At 42.4% G+C, this 15,943-nt stretch overlaps 1 protein-coding gene and 1 long non-coding RNA gene across 7 annotated transcripts in view; one reads left to right on the forward strand and one right to left on the reverse strand.

Moving 5' to 3' along the window:
• LOC111950797 (seizure protein 6-like) overlaps positions 1 to 15,943 on the forward strand; it is a 249,655-nt gene that overhangs the window by 153,048 nt on the left and 80,664 nt on the right. For all 6 annotated transcript variants that reach the window (XR_011473977.1, XM_023968695.2, XM_023968690.2 and 3 more), the window contains exon 4: positions 8,040 to 8,235. Coding sequence is in view for 5 of the 6 variants with exons in the window: in XM_023968695.2 (XP_023824463.1) it covers positions 8,040 to 8,235 (196 nt within the window). In the remaining variant the exon portion in view is untranslated. The remainder of the gene's footprint in view (positions 1 to 8,039; positions 8,236 to 15,943) is intronic.
• LOC111950799 (uncharacterized) lies at positions 6,637 to 10,436 on the reverse strand. The gene is made up of 3 exons (XR_002875529.2): positions 10,088 to 10,436; positions 8,017 to 8,222; positions 6,637 to 7,263 (listed from the first exon to the last, which is right to left on the reverse strand). It is a non-coding gene; the product is annotated as an uncharacterized lncRNA (long non-coding RNA).

Consider the following 15,943-nt stretch of genomic DNA (forward strand, 5'->3'; position numbering starts at 1 on the left):
GAAGAAGTATTTTGACATTGTATTTTCCCGGCCTAGCGCCTGTAAGCCCATCACAGATGCATATACCGCGGGCTGCCATCACTAAGTACACACAACCCCCCAAAAATAACAACTTCAAGTCTCAACAGGACCCAAAAATGGAACAATACCTCTTGGTGCAAAACTACAGAAACCCAGAAGCTTGCCACTGTTTTTGTTTACTTGGACCCAGCTACCCTGGGCTATTGTCCCAATGGGATCCATTTTGTTGAAAGCTTAAGGGGTATAAGCCAGGTCTCATTATGATCCTGTAGTAGCAGTACACTGTACTGTGTGTGTATAATCTGAGTTCTGCTCCCTGTGGTCCCCTGGCTGCAGTGCTGCTAGAGATAACAGGGCCTGATGTCTCCAGACATGGACAATGCTTCATAATTGAGCCAGGACAGCTTTTCCTGGCTGTAGTGACAGGTCTCAGGATGGATGACGGATGACAGGACCCCAAGGACCCATACTATTTTCCAGTACAAATTCCTGCTGCCTGCCCGCCTGTCCCTCAGGTGGCTGTCGTATACATGTACACGGAGTGATGGCACAGGTCAGAAGACTATGCTCTAGTTTATCCATTGTTTCCATGTGAACAGCCAAATGGACACTGTAAATGCATCCAGCAGTTTGTAGAGTGACAAGTCTGACGTAGTCAATGTGTGCTAGGAATACGGGACCTAATACTACACTTTTGACTACTTTAGTCATGAGAATCTTTAGTGGTCTCAATAATTTTGACCCCTACCTTTAAAAAAATCTATATATATTACTTCTTAAACTAAATCTCTTTCCCTGAACAACTCTATTAGTATAAAATAATATAATTTCCCCCACAAAAATTGCATAAGATATAGCTCAGTGTTTGAATTATGTCTTTTATACAGTCATTATTGCTAATCTTTATCAAGGGTGTCAATAATTTCAGACACCTCTGTATGTGCACATGCTCACATAACCTACCCCTCAGTGCATGAATATTGTRATCACATATTGCACACAACTCTTACACTGCCATAGCACTGTTTTCCCCCTGTCTGAAGACCTGGCTCTGAATAAATGGACACTGGGCCGCTTAGAAAAATAGAGAGCTTTAAACTTCAATGTAATTTCTTTGTTCCCCTCCCTTTGTCTCTCAAGGTTCCTGCATATCTCAGTGGTTCCACATCCTTGTGGAGATAAAGTGAAATGTCAGCCACAGCAAGAACATTCTCAAATCACTGAATGAATGAGGAAGAGATGAGAGACACTCGTTCCAGTCTTCAGTCCTTCAAGGACGTAGTCATTAGGATGAGCAGAGCTGGATTTCCTGGGCAGATCTGCTTGCACACACATCGAGTTCCCTTTGGGAGGAATTGCTGCTCTGTGTTGTGTAACACTTCTCCTCCATGGGTAATCCAGCTGTGTGTTGTGTAACACTTCTCCTCCATGGGTAATCCAGCTGTGTGTTGTGTAACACTTCTCTCCCATGGGTAATCCAGCTGTGTGTTGTGTAACACTCTCCTCCATGGGTAATCCAGCTGTGTGTTGTGTAACACTTCTCTCCATGGGTAATCCAGCTGTGTGTGTGTAACACTTCTCCTCCATGGGTAATCCAGCGTTTGTGTGTGTAACACTTCTCCTCCATGGGTAATCCAGCTGTGTGTTGTGTAACACTTCTCCTCCATGGGTAATCCAGCTGTGTGTTGTGTAACATCTCCTCCATGGGTAATCCAGCTGTGTTGTGTAAACACTTCTCCTCCATGGGTAATCCAGCTGTGTGTGTGTAACACTCTCCTCCATGGGTAATCCAGCTGTGTGTTGTGAACACTTCTCCTCCATGGGTATCCAGCTGTGTGTTGTGTAACACTTCCTCCTCCATGGGTAATCCAGCTGTGGTTGTGTAACACTTCTCCTCCATGGTAATCCAGCTGTGTGTTGTGTAACACTTCTCCTCCATGGTAATCCAGCTGTGTGTGGTAACACTTCTCCTCCATGGGTAATCCAGCTGTGTGTTGTGTAACATTCCCTTCCATGGGTAATCCAGCTGTGTGTTGTGTAACACTTCTCCTCCATGGGTAATCCAGCTGTGTTGTTTGTAACACTCTCCTCCATGGGGTAATCCAGCTGTGTGTTGTGTAACACTTCTCCTCCATGGGAATCAGGTGTGTGTTGTGTAACACTTCTCCTCCATGGGTAATCCAGCTCTGTGTTGTGTAACACCTTCTCCTCCATGGTAATCCAGCATGTCGTGTTGGTACACTCCTCCTCCATGGGTAATCCAGCTGTTGTGTTGTGTAACACTTCTCCCTCCATGGGTAATCCAGCTGTGTGTTGTGTAACACTTCTCCTCCATGGGCAAATCCAGCATGTGTGTTGTGTAACACTTCTCCTCCATGGGTAATCCAGCTGTGTGTTGTGTAACACTCCTCCTCCCATGGGTAATCCAGCTGTGTGTTGTGTAACACTCTCCTCCATGGGTAATCAGCGACTCTTCGTAATCAGCGTGTGTGTTGTGTAACCACTTCTCCTCCATGGCAATCCAGCTCTGTGCTCCTTTGACCTTTCATATGGATTGAGAAGCCATGTCAACCCTCAAGTGCCCTGCAACTAGAATGAGGATTATCAATACGATCCGCAATTTTAATTTAATTTTTTTTAAGCCACCCATTTCCATGTGTCTCCTGTCTCGATAACAAACAGCTTACTTTGGCCTGCAGATAAAAGGGATTATCCCTGAAATAAAATTGACTTTTCCTCATATATATTCAGGTTCTTATGGAGTGGCTTATTGGTATTGGGCAGGATGTCAACTAAATCGTATCATGTTTTATGCACTCATCTTTAAATACAAAATTTCCCCCGAATCTCCAATTTTCTTGTCACGTTTAGAAATCCACACTCACAGACCTAAACAAAGTGTAAGCATTTCCTTTTTTTGAATATTATATTTATGAATTGTGAAATAAGACACTGGACATTGCACAACTGTAACATGAATAAATGTCTGTATCTGTACAGACCACTAGAGTTTACTTGATTACCCAAAAATGTTCCAGTTTTATTCCACCATGACACCCAGCATCATGCAGCTGTCAATGGAGAGGCCGCAGAGTTCCAACAGTGAAGCAATCTGTCTTCTCACCGGGTCCTATTGCAGAATCATTTTAGAATGAAGGCATTGACTTGAGTAGTGGTCTGATGTTTGTGGAGCTAATGCTGACTGAAATATGTATGAATTTTGCATGGCAGAGGTGGTGGAATGTCAACCTCCCATCGATTTAACAAATATGCATAATAATGAATATATATATAATATATAATAATATATATAATATATATATATTATTATACACTGCTCAAAAAAATTAAGAACACTAAAATAACTCATCCTAGATCTGAATGAATGAAATATTCTATAAAATACTTTTTTCTTACATAGTTGAAGTGCTGACAACAAAATCACACAAAAATATCAATGGAAATCAAATTTATCAACCCATGGGGGTCTGGATTTGAGATCACACTCAAAATTAAAGTGGAAAACCACACTACAGGCTATCCAACTTTGATGTAATGTCCTTAAAATAAGTCAAAATGAGGCTCAGTAGTGTGTGTGGCCTCCACGTGCCTGTATGACCTCCCTACAACGCCTGGCACGCTCCTGATGCAGTGGCGATGGTCTCCTGAGGATCCTCCCAGACCTGGACTAAAGCATCCGCCAACTCCTGGACAGTCTGTGGTGCAACGTGGCGTTGGTGGATGGAGCGAGACATGATGTCCCAGATGTGCTCAATTGGATTCAGGTCTGGGAACGGGCGGGCCAGTCTATGCATCCCTTCCTCTTGCAGGAACTGCTGACCCTCAGCACATGAGGTCTGCATTCTATTGATATCCAAAGTTTCTCAAGGTGATATTCTCATCTCGGTACCTAATGGCAGTCAGGCTACCTCTGGCGAGCACATGGAGGGCTGTGCGGCCCCCCAAAGAAATGCCACCCCACACCATGACTGACCACCGCCAAACCGGTCATGCTGGAGGATGTTTCAGGCAGCAGAACGTTCTCCACGGCGTCTCCAGACTCTGGCACGTCTGTCACATGTGCTCAGTGTGAACCTGCTTTCATCTTGTGAAGAGCACAGGGCGCCAGTGGCGAATTTGCCAATCTTGGTGTTCTCTGGCAAATGCCAAACGTCCTGCACGGTGTTGGGCTGTAAGCACAACCCCCACCTGACGGCGGGCCCTCATACCACCCTCATGGAGTCTGTTTCTGACCGTTTGAGCAGACACATGCACATTTGTGGCCTGCTGGAGGTCATTTTGCAGGGCTCTGGCAGTGGTCCTCCTGCTCCTCCTTGCACAAAGGCGGAGGTGACGGTCCTGCTGCTGGGTTGTTGCCCTCCTACGGCCTCCTCCACGTCTCCTGATGTACGGTCTGTCTCCTGGTACGGCCTCCATGCTCTGGACACTACGCTGACAGACACAGCAAACCTTCTTGCCACAGCTCGCATTGATGTGCCATCCTGGATCATCTGCACTACCTGAGCCACTTGTTGGGTTGTAGACTCCGTCTCATGCTACCACTAGAGTGAAAGCACCGCCAGCATCAAAAGTGACCAAAACATCAGCCAGGAAGCATAGGAACTGAGAAGTGGTCTGGGGTCACCACCTGCAGAACCACTCCTTTATTGGGTGTGTCTTGCTAATTGCCTATAATTTCCACCTGTTGTCTATTCCATTTGCACAACAGCATGTGAAATTTATTGTCAATCTGTGTTGCTTCCTAACGTGGACAGTTGTGTTATCACAGAAGTGTGATTGACTTGGAGTTACATTGTGTTTTTTAAGTGTTCCCTTTATTTTTTTGAGCAGTGTATATATATATATATATATATATATATATATGAAGGAAGGAAGTGAATGAGTTCAAGGCTTAAATACTTTGTATTCTTCCTCGCTTCCCAGATAGATTGTTGGTATTTAGACTTACCATATGCAGGTGCGTAACGGGCTTTGCAGGTGTGACTCCCTGGCGTGCACTGAATAATTTGAATTCAACCACGGAAAACCCTCACACTTGCTGGCCAACACATTTTCTCGTGGAGATTTCATTCATTATTGTTTTTTGTACATTTATCTTAAAAAATCCCTTTAAACATGGTGTACTTTTTAGTTTGAWGTATGTCGACAGACTCACTGAATATACAGATAGAACGGGTTCATAATAGGGATCAATTATATACACTCATACTCGTCTCCTTTTCAGCACCAATTAGTATATGAAAAGGATGCTGTCACATGCAATAGGGGAATATAGGGTCAACCAGTAGTCCTATAAATCTACCCTAATAATCCTCACTAATTATGTAACTGTGATGACCACGGTGCAGTCGTCGTGAAGGTTTAARCTGCTACATATGGTCTGTGTTCCATAATGTTTCAAATAGGCTACCTGTTCCAAATGATTGTACAACTTGTAATATGCATAATATGATTCAGTATTGCTAGCGATCCTCAGGAACAACCACACAAACATGTGTCACGCCCTGACCTGAGAGCCTTTTTTATTCTCTATTTGGTTAGGTCAGTGTGTGACTTGGGTGGGAAAATCTATGTGTTCTATTTCTTTGTATGGTTCCCAATCAGAGGCAGCTGTCTATCGGCAAATAACAACATGACAGAGGAAAGTGTAAGGAAACTACTAAAGTGACAGTTATACATGTATGTTGGTATAACAGACAGTGGCTACCGATATTGGCTAATATTTAACACGATACACATTGTAAAAAATACAGTGAAAAGTCATATTATATAATTAAAACATTTTAGAAATCATAAATCAACTCGTAGGTTTGGCCCTATATTGTAATTTGCGCTTGGCTAAAGAAGCCTATAGCTTGTGTCTCCACACTTCATGTTTGCAAGTTGTAAAGCCAGTTTTTCATAAGCTTCACTGTGGAAAAGATGATGTGTTGATATGCTTCAGTTTGCAGCCATGTGACTGGTTTCACATTTGTCTCCAGTGATCATAAGGTAAAATATATCTAAAACAATTGTCATTTATATTTATAATCCCCCTATACAAGTGTCTAACTCGTTTACCCAGCTCTTATCAATAGTTCTTATCAACTTGTAACTTACAATGCATAGAGAATGATGTTATTTCTATCTAAAAAATAAAGTTGTCAGTTGTTCCACTTAGAACCGACAGGTTACTCAACTTTATCTGTGATGTCATCACGCGTAAAGGTGATGGAAATAAGTCAAGGTCAGAGTATCTGTAGAAACACCACCACACCTTCATTTCGTTAAATTCCATCCAAAATTAATAGAGAGAAAGGTGCATAAAAGGGGAATTAAGTTCCATTTACACACGCTTAACTTGGGCCAGAATTGGCCCCATGGAGATCACATGCCAGTTTTGGGGGTAAATGCATAGAATAGTGATGGCTTGATCAAGTTTGGTGTTATTTTCAATCTCCACATTATTCACGAGAGGCGTGATTGTCAACACAATGTTACATTCATTTGGTTATGGAAAGACTAAATAGTTTCAATGTACACCTGTTTTCTGTACAGTATTTGATTGTGGGCATCAACTAGATGAGGCTTACAATTATAATTTWAAAAAAATAGTTTGATGACCTGGGAAAGCTTTATTTTTGTGTAGCATTCTGGGTAAGAACAAAAGGAGTTTGACCTCAGTCTTGGCTGATGTCTGAGGGAGACAGAGTAACAGACAGTCGCATTTCAGCTCTGTCTGTGATAGCGGGAGTAAACCCCCTCACACCCATCGTTGGCATCCCCTCAACCGAGTGACAGGTTGTCAGTGAGACCAAATTCATTCTGGTGCCAGTGACTCGCCTGGTGATCCTCCGCATCGCACTCTGAGCTCCCTCAGTCTGCCTCAGTGACACTCTCATTCCCCCTGGGAGAGCAGCCTATCCGGAGGCCACAGCASGCTCCCACACCACACGCCAGGCCTGAAGTCTGGATCAGGGGACAGGCTACAAGATATCACTGGGACAGTAGATGCACTGTAGTCTGGTGCATTTGTTCAAGATGATTATCAGATCCCTGGTTGTCTTTCATATCTGATTCCCACTGCTATACTCTAGATAATACATAGAGTTCGGAGGAAACTGCAGATGTTCCCCTCCCCTAAATGTGGCTTATGCCAATGCTACATTATTCAACCAGTAAAACTACAGCACATTCTCTGGAGTGGCCTTCAGTACATTCAGCTGCAGCTGCTGTTTCAGCCTGTTGAAGAGATAAAACACAGCTGTCACAGAGGCTGACAGAAAATGGGAGAAAGAAACACACCGGATTTAATTACAGTTACAGGGCCTGAATAATACTGAATGGGTAAGCCTTTACCAGCCATACTGTGTAACGAACCAMGCATGGAATGATCCAGACAAGCTCTTGCAGTCTTTCCAAATCATATTCTCTGATAAAATACATCCTGCTGCCAGTTTGTTAATGGAAATTGAACAGAAGGAGGCATATCTCGAGTGGCCCATTTTTCAAAGCAAACATTAAGAGACTGGCTCTGAGACAGGAATGATGGGGATGTCAATTGAATTAAAATCCCGTCTGATGTGAGCCGTGACCACACAAATGGCCAGTCAGGGTCGAGTGATGGTTTCTGGGGCACATTCGCCTGCAGTGATGTACAAAGTGGGAGGGAGGCAGGCTAGGTGGGAAGAGGGACCGGATTATGGGGTGGAATATGGGCCAGACCCTCAGTCCTAATGCAGCAGTTGTGAGGAATGATGAGGATTTAGGTGGCAGTGTTTCTGATGATATCTTGTATTAAACCTCATCTACATCTCAAGCTGGACATTAACCATTCATGCAGTGTCCCATTCTGCTGTGTGGTAATGAGCGTTAACTAGTTTGTCTCCTGGACTGCCGACAACTGTAGCTTGAGAAGCAAAGAAACAAATAACACATTTTACCAGACTGTTTGGACACATCACGCAATGGAAACAAATGCGACATTGGACTGACCTGTGTGGTGTGTGCGTTTGCAGGTGCTGAACGTGAGCCTGTCGGAGGGGGAGGTGATGACGGTGGAGGACATGGGGGGACGGGAGTCCTCCATCCTTGCCAATGAGACCGTCCTGATGAGGGGTCTGGTGGTGCGCAGCTGGAGCAATCAGATCTCCATCCGTTACCGCAGTGACCAGCAGCCTCGCTCCGGCTCCCTGCTGCTGCTGCGTTACCAAGGTGAGGTCACAACACAGAACCACACGACCACACACCACAGCACACCCTTACACAGGTCTCCTCCCTATCAATTACCCAATGTGCAATGAAAATGTGTCTGAAACAATGTGGTCCGGTGTAGTAAGGTTTGAGGTATAGAGGTGGAAATCCTCCAGTAGCAATTGGTTCAGCCGCAGAGCTCTTTATGCCTATAGTTCTCATCACTAGTCAACGTGGCTTGCTCATGTCAGGCTGAAAAATCACAACGGCTGTCATTTCAGCGATGTAATTACATAGAAGTATTGTGTTAATAGACATTTACAGAGCTGTCAGATAGCAGAGGGCTGTCGGGCCCATTGTTTCTCATCCCACCGCGGTCTTTCATGTGACAACACCAGGAGAAGGGGAAAAAACAACACAGCATTAAGCCAAAATCTTTTGTCTCTGCAAATGAATGAACTATGACAGGCTTGCAGAAGAATAATGCATTCTAACATGCCACTGATGTGCCTGGCAAATAGAGTGCCACCCCCTTGCCCCTCAAACTCCCCCTCTCTCTCCCCCTTCTCTCTAATACAGTAGATGGCAATGATCGGTTACAGTACATGTCCAACACAACAGTAATGAAACCCTTCCAACAAATTGGCAACCCAATTCATGCCTGAAAGACTTTAGGATTGTAACTGACATTGCTCCTGACAGAAAATCTGCCATTTTCATATCAAGACAAGAGTATGATTCATATATCATACATATGACATAACAGCTAAGTGTTACTACTTGCCTGAGCCCAAGGCCCAGTTTGTCCAATCACATCCAGTCCACTTAGGAAATAGTTCATCAGTGTTTCTAAATGGCCCTGTGTGTCTTTGTTTGGCCTGTCTGAGAGCTGGCACTGCCAAGGTAATAACCCCCACATTACACTGTGTTAGAGCAGGGAGAGGGGGGGGGGCAGACGGGGACCACAGTGGGGGGAGTGATGAAAGCTTTTACCAGGCCTCTAATGGACCAATTATACATGTGACCTGTGTCCAGTGCATCGCCAATCACAATGAGCCATGGCCTTTATGTATCCCAAACAACCATGGAAAGGGGAGCTAATGCAGTAATGTTGCTGCTCACCATGTGTGATTAGACTATGTCCCTGTAGGGTTGAAATGTATTGTTGGATATATGAATAGGTTTTAAAGTACAGCCTTTAATGCGCTGATTTCACATTGTCCCATTGATTATACAGTACTGTGTGGAAAAAAAGCCCTCTTCAGYATAGTAACCAATAATGAAGCAGTGGGTGATGTGGAATTCTATTCAACTCTCCCACACACATTCACARTTCACTGTTAGTGCCTATACAGACCATGTGATCTCCATTAGACTGGCAGCACAGAACACTGGTTATTGAGGAAGCGGGTGAACTTTAAAGATTCAAGCCGCTCAATCATTCCCAAAGAAATAGGAGAATAGCAGCCATGCTCCGGAGACTCAGAGCAAACAGACCACGAGAAAAGTGAATGTAGATCCAACAGTAAAGAGGTGTAGAAATATTATATTTATTTTGGGTCAGATACGAGTGAGACCACCTCATAAGCAATTAGTCTGAGTACAGTACACGCTACTGAGTGGCGATCCATTGAAATAGCAAAACAACCATCACTTACTGGATATTTGAAAATATCACAGGTATGTATTAACAATAGCATTGTATTAACACCTACTCACTGAATAATAGACAATACATCCAATTTGAATAATAAAACCTTGCTCAAAATACAAGTATTTCCTAATATTCCGTTGAGGGTGTAACAGARTGGTTTTGTAAAGCATCACCCAACAATAAACAAAATCTGTGCTCATAAAATTACTTGTCTCTCACCCATACGCATCCTGCATGAGAGCAGACACTGCAAGGGTCTCCTGTTGAGCAGCTCTCTCTGGCTCCAGCAGCACATTATAATTCCCCCTCGTACTCAGACAAGTGAGCCCAACAATCAGGGCTTTATCCTCACGCACTAAGCAAAGAACACCCTCAACAAATCTTCAAAGCATGGCTTTTCAGACTCTGTTGAAGCATGGGGGGTGCATCTGTGGGGGTGCAGAAGGCAACCACATGTTTAAGTCATTCAGTGCTGTAGGTATTGTGTCAAATATTTATGTCAGGATATTACATTCTCTCTCATTGATATCAAACATTATGGCAGTATGATATGCTTTCACATTGTGCCTGTGAAATTGTRATGCTCATCAAAGCAACAATAGGGGCCTATAAAGTCATCATAACGTATGGTGTCCCATTAGTTATACAGAGCTGATGATGGTGTGGAACAGCAGGTCTGAATGGGAATGATAAATCCCTTTCACAGTAACGTTAAGCCGATTTGAAAAGGCTATTTGAAATCATTAGTCTATGGAAAAAAMGTATTTTTCAGAAAATATTTTGCTTTCCACATTAAACAAATTCCAATATGTGAATGCAGCTATACTCTTTTATAACCGTTACTGCACAAGTATGACCGAAACGTTTACCTTTTTTCCAGCAAATTTCAACAGCTGTCGCAATATAGATATTTCAGATATTTCCATTTGCGCTCATCTCCATGGTATGCGCAATCACTTTGTCCTCTTATAATGGGGTGTGAAAAATGTGATGGGATAAGCGTTGAGAAGGAGACAGATCTGTAGAGAGATAGATCTCAGCTCTAGGTAATTAATATCTGCAGAAGGCGTTGGTGCTAGCTGAGATGACAGGCTGATGAATGCTGCAGTAGTYATAGTAGCAGACCAGTTACCACTGGGGAGTGATGATATGTCTGTGTCACAGCCTGCAGACCTGTTTGTGTGTCTAGAATACCAGCCTAGTCTCATAGACTAGACGTAACATAGTAAATGTAAATCCAGGACACTCAAATTAGTTTGATATGTTACGCTTGGTATGGTTACATAAGACAGATGGTTACTTAAGGCGAAAATGAAAGTAGGGTGGCTGGTCATGGTGGATGGGTGGGCGTATAATGTGAACGTCTAGCAACCAAAAGGTTGCGAGTTCAAATTTCATCACGGACAACTTTAGTATTTTATCTAATTAGCAGCTTTTCAACTACTTACTACTTTTTAGCTACTTTGYAACTACTTAGAATGTTAGCTAACCCTTCCCCAAACCCTAACCTTAACCCTAACCCCTATAATGTAATGTGAATTGTAATTTGTAACATATCATACAAAATGGGTGATGGACATCCACAAATTAATATACAATAAGAAACGTAATATATAATACTAAAGGTTTGTCTCGGATTCACGTACAGAATAATACGAAATGCTCRGAGACCAGGTTGAGAATACCCCTTTCTTATTKAACTCTCCTGAGGGTTGAGCATGTTGTGTGTGTGGTACATACAGGAAAGAGTGGTCACCCAGGCTGATATTGGTGAAAGCAAAAATAGACTAAGCCCTGTTTCAATTCCTTTATGACATCCCTGATCCCTCACACTGAGGTCGACATTTAATGAGTGTCTAGACAAGTAGAGACATAGTTCTTTCATATGTCTCATGAGAAAAACTGTCTATTCATCACTGAAATAGATCATGTTGTTCTGGTTCATGTCATGTAATGCTTTTTACCACTCAACTATCTCCTGCCACCCACGTATGAGTCTTATGAATACTACAGCTGACTCCTAGAGGTTTCAGTCATGTGTCTCTCAGTGTGGCTTCTCTGTAATGGGGACATCTGTTGGTGTGACACCAGAGGGGAGGGAGAGGAAGACAGGGCCATTTCCTACTCTAACTCCCTCATCACTAAACAAAGTATCTCTGCATGTCTTAATTGATACTCAGTCCCACGTGTAGAAATGCATTTTTCATCTGGTCATGTAAAATACAGGAGTCTGTAGATTGGCCTTGACTGTGGTTAGGAGATGGCTGGAGAGGTCTGCAGAGCAGAGGGATACATACCCCAGCCCAATCAAGTTATCACCACTAAGTCACTATGAAATGAGTGGCCAATGAGATTACAATATTTCACATGGCAAAGAAAGCTATCCACTCAAATGTCAAGTGACATTATGATTTGATCCACAGCCTCAAGGTCCATTCGATTCAGTTTGATTGCCTGCCCATGGACAACATGTGGTTTTGTGGTTCAGCATCATCAGCATCGTTTGAAAGCTAAGTGAAAGGTCTGGTGAATTACTCTGATTTTAAGGACATGTGGGCCTTGCTACATACGAGCTCACTGGTGAAACACTACCCTTAAACAAAGATCAATAGTGTTGTCCCTGGGAAGAGAGGTTCAATCTGAGAGGACCCTGACCACAGTCCTGCTGTGATGTATTGATATTTATGTGGTTGGGTTAAACACTCAATTCCAATGGTCAACTACTCAATAAATGCTATTAAAGATAAATAACCTTAGACTGCAGCCGGCACGGTCCCATCAATGAGGGCTGGTCTACTCTGGACTGATGAGTAGTGTGGTAGTAATTCTATAGGAAGAGAGAGACTGTAGATTCCTCTTACAACAACTTTATTATAAGATTTGCAAAAATGAAGCAATCAACCATTACCAAGAATGGTTCAGAGTTGAAAGCTTAACAAACATAGCCGGGTCTCTGCTTTTATAGAGAAAGCACTTKTTTTGTCTAGGTGGCAGTTTAGCAGATGTGTGGAAACAGGGGCAGAACATAGTGTAAAAAGCAATTGGTTTGTCTGTGCAGATTAAGATAGACCGAGGTTGATATCATGATGGCTCAACCGTATAACTGTGTTTCGTTACAGTTCACACTATAATGTGCTCCTTCCTGCAAGGTTCCACACAGCTGGCTTTCTGCAGATAGTAAACTCACGGGATATCTCACATGCTGCGGTCACACCTAACAAATCTTAGCTATACACCCAGTCTTGTGACGAAGTCACACAAAGACAAGTTTGTATCAGATTTWWAAAAAACACTAGCATATAACAAGAGACTATTCTTTAAGCAGTAAAACACGGGATAGCATGACTAATTATGTAATGTTCCATGACATTTCCTCCCTTTTGAGACTAAGTTTCAACCTAATAGAAAATGATTTACAAGCATTTTCATTAAACACACATTAAAATGAGGTAAAAGGAAAGACTTTCTCACACTTCGTATATTACCATTGTAAATGCCCACCATTGTTATTGAGTTCCATCACTTCACATAGTGCACCCATTCTCAGAAGGAATATATGAATTTAAGCATCAGTACCTACTTTATCACCACAGACAAGGCAATCGCTTCGTTGAGACTGTCCATATTGCCACAGGTTCACCATGACAGTAGGCCAATAACTCTACCTTGGGAGCACCATTCACAAATTCCCCGTCGTGATCATGGCCTATGGACATGCTGCACCKTTAACTGAATGTTTTTACCTTGGTATTATGGATTATCATAGTCTTCATCAGACATGTAATCAGACTTAGGAAATAAATCAGGTAAATAGGTGTCTCCTTCAGGGGTCAGTAATGGCATGGCAAGAATAGTCTCAACGGTTTTGCTGCACAATTTCTTAACACAAGTTATAATAAGCATTATTGTAAATAAAATAACTAAGCCATAAATCAACCAATGAAATATTGTAGCTCCCATAACTCCAAATAATGACTGAACACATCCAAACGGATTCCAATTGTTGTCTGGTTGGTGTTCGTTTGCGAGATCACCACTGAGCTCTTTCAGATGTTCCACTGCAATATTCAAGTTACCCTCACCCCAGGATATGAATGTACAGCAATGGTCACCTATAATTTGGCATACTCCCCCCTCCCATGCTAACAACATGTCAAGTTCTACCCTATTCTGTATAGCCGTGAGGCGAGCTGCTAGGAATTCCAGTCTTATTATTGAAAATCCTGAAGTGGTTAACCATTAAATTTACCAAAGATTCTAAATGATATCCTTATTGATCTAAATCATGAATTAACCCGCGGCAAAAACTTTTCAAGTTTCGAGGATCGTCTTGACTAAATTGGAACGTCATTCAATTGTGAAATGCTACTTCATACCCGTCTTAATCTGCTAGGAATGGAGGAGTTGGTTTTATGCATTACAACAATTGACAGTTGACCAAAAACACAGCACCCTGTCCAATTTGTTGGTAAATAAAGATATGCCTTCACCACAGATCGAATAATGATCAGTAAACGTGGCTGAGACATATTGATGTGGAGGCCTGAAGTCTGGATCAGGGGACAGGCTACAAGATATCACTGGGACAGTAGATGCACTGTAGTCTGGTGCATTTGTTCAAGATGATTATCAGATCCCTGGTTGTCTTTCATATCTGATTCCCACTGCTATACTTTAGATAATACATAGAGTTCTGAGGAAACTGCAGATTTTCCCCTCCCCTAAATGAGGCTTATGCCAATGCTACATTATTCAACCAGTAAAACTACAGCACATTCTCTGGAGTGGCCTTCAGTACATTCAGCTGCAGCTGCTGTTTCAGCCTGTTGAAGAGATAAAACACAGCTGTCACAGAGGCTGACAGAAAARMGGAGAAAGAAACACACCGGWTTTAATTACAGTTACAGGGKCTGAATAATACTGAATGGGTAAGCCTTTACCAGCCATACTGTGTAACGAACCAMGCATGGAATGATCCAGACAAGCTCTTGCAGTCTTTCCAAATCATATTCTCTGATAAAATACATCCTGCTGCCAGTTTGTTAATGGAAATTGAACAGAAGGAGGGTTTCTCGAGTGGCCATTTTTCAGACAAACATAAGAGGCCTGGCTCTGGTTTGGGAAGTTGAGACAGGAATGATGGTTGAGCCATATTCATGTGGAGAGTGAATGTTGCTTCTGTCTGAATAGTGGTATACACAGTTCCGTTTAAGGAGAATGCTAGAAGCGCATGTTCCATTTATCCCAGTACATCCTATTTGAGAAGAACATGAGAATTAACACGTTGCATTTCCAGATAGGATTAATTGAATTGTGTATATGGAGATTTACTATGGGTTGTGACAATGGCAGGTTCGGTATGGGGTGGTGCCGGGGTTGGATTATAATAGGCTCTGGTACGATGTCTGGGTTCTAACATAAGTTATGATGCCCAATGTGCACCAAGATCAAATCCACCTCTCATATTTTTTGCTGATGGCAATCACCATTAATGCATTTTCATAAGCTTACCTGTGAAGGTTACTATAAGAGTTTCATTTGAATTCAACCATCGTCTTTGCAAGAGAAATGCAGAGAATGCCATAATGTATTATTCCAGCCAGGTGCATATTTAGATATTGGCCAATAGATGGCAGTAGGGCATGTGAATAAGTTTTGACTGATCAATTAACCATTGGAATTTATTTTCAAAAGTTTGTATCAAGCTCGCAAAATGTGCCTTATTTGTTATAAATAACTCTCATGTTAAACTGGCACTCCTCCTAAACAATAGCGTGGTATTATTTCACTGTAAATGTACTGTAAATTGGACAGTGCAGTGTAGATATTTAACAAGAATTGTAAGCTTTGCAATATCAATATGATATTTATGTGCTGGAACTGTTCTTGTTTACTTACAACCTCAATGCTAATACCGGAATGTAGTTACATTAGCTGAACGTCTGCAGGGACCAATCCTGAGAAGTTAACTTTTGTGGGATAGGCGGCAGCATGAGATTTTGGATGAAAAGCGTGCCCAAAGTAACTGCCTGCTATTCAGGTCCGAAGTAGGATTTGCGTACTTTGGCTAGATCT

Source organism: Salvelinus sp. IW2-2015, linkage group LG23, assembly GCF_002910315.2.
Source record: "Salvelinus sp. IW2-2015 linkage group LG23, ASM291031v2, whole genome shotgun sequence".
Lineage (NCBI taxonomy): Eukaryota > Metazoa > Chordata > Actinopteri > Salmoniformes > Salmonidae > Salvelinus > Salvelinus sp. IW2-2015.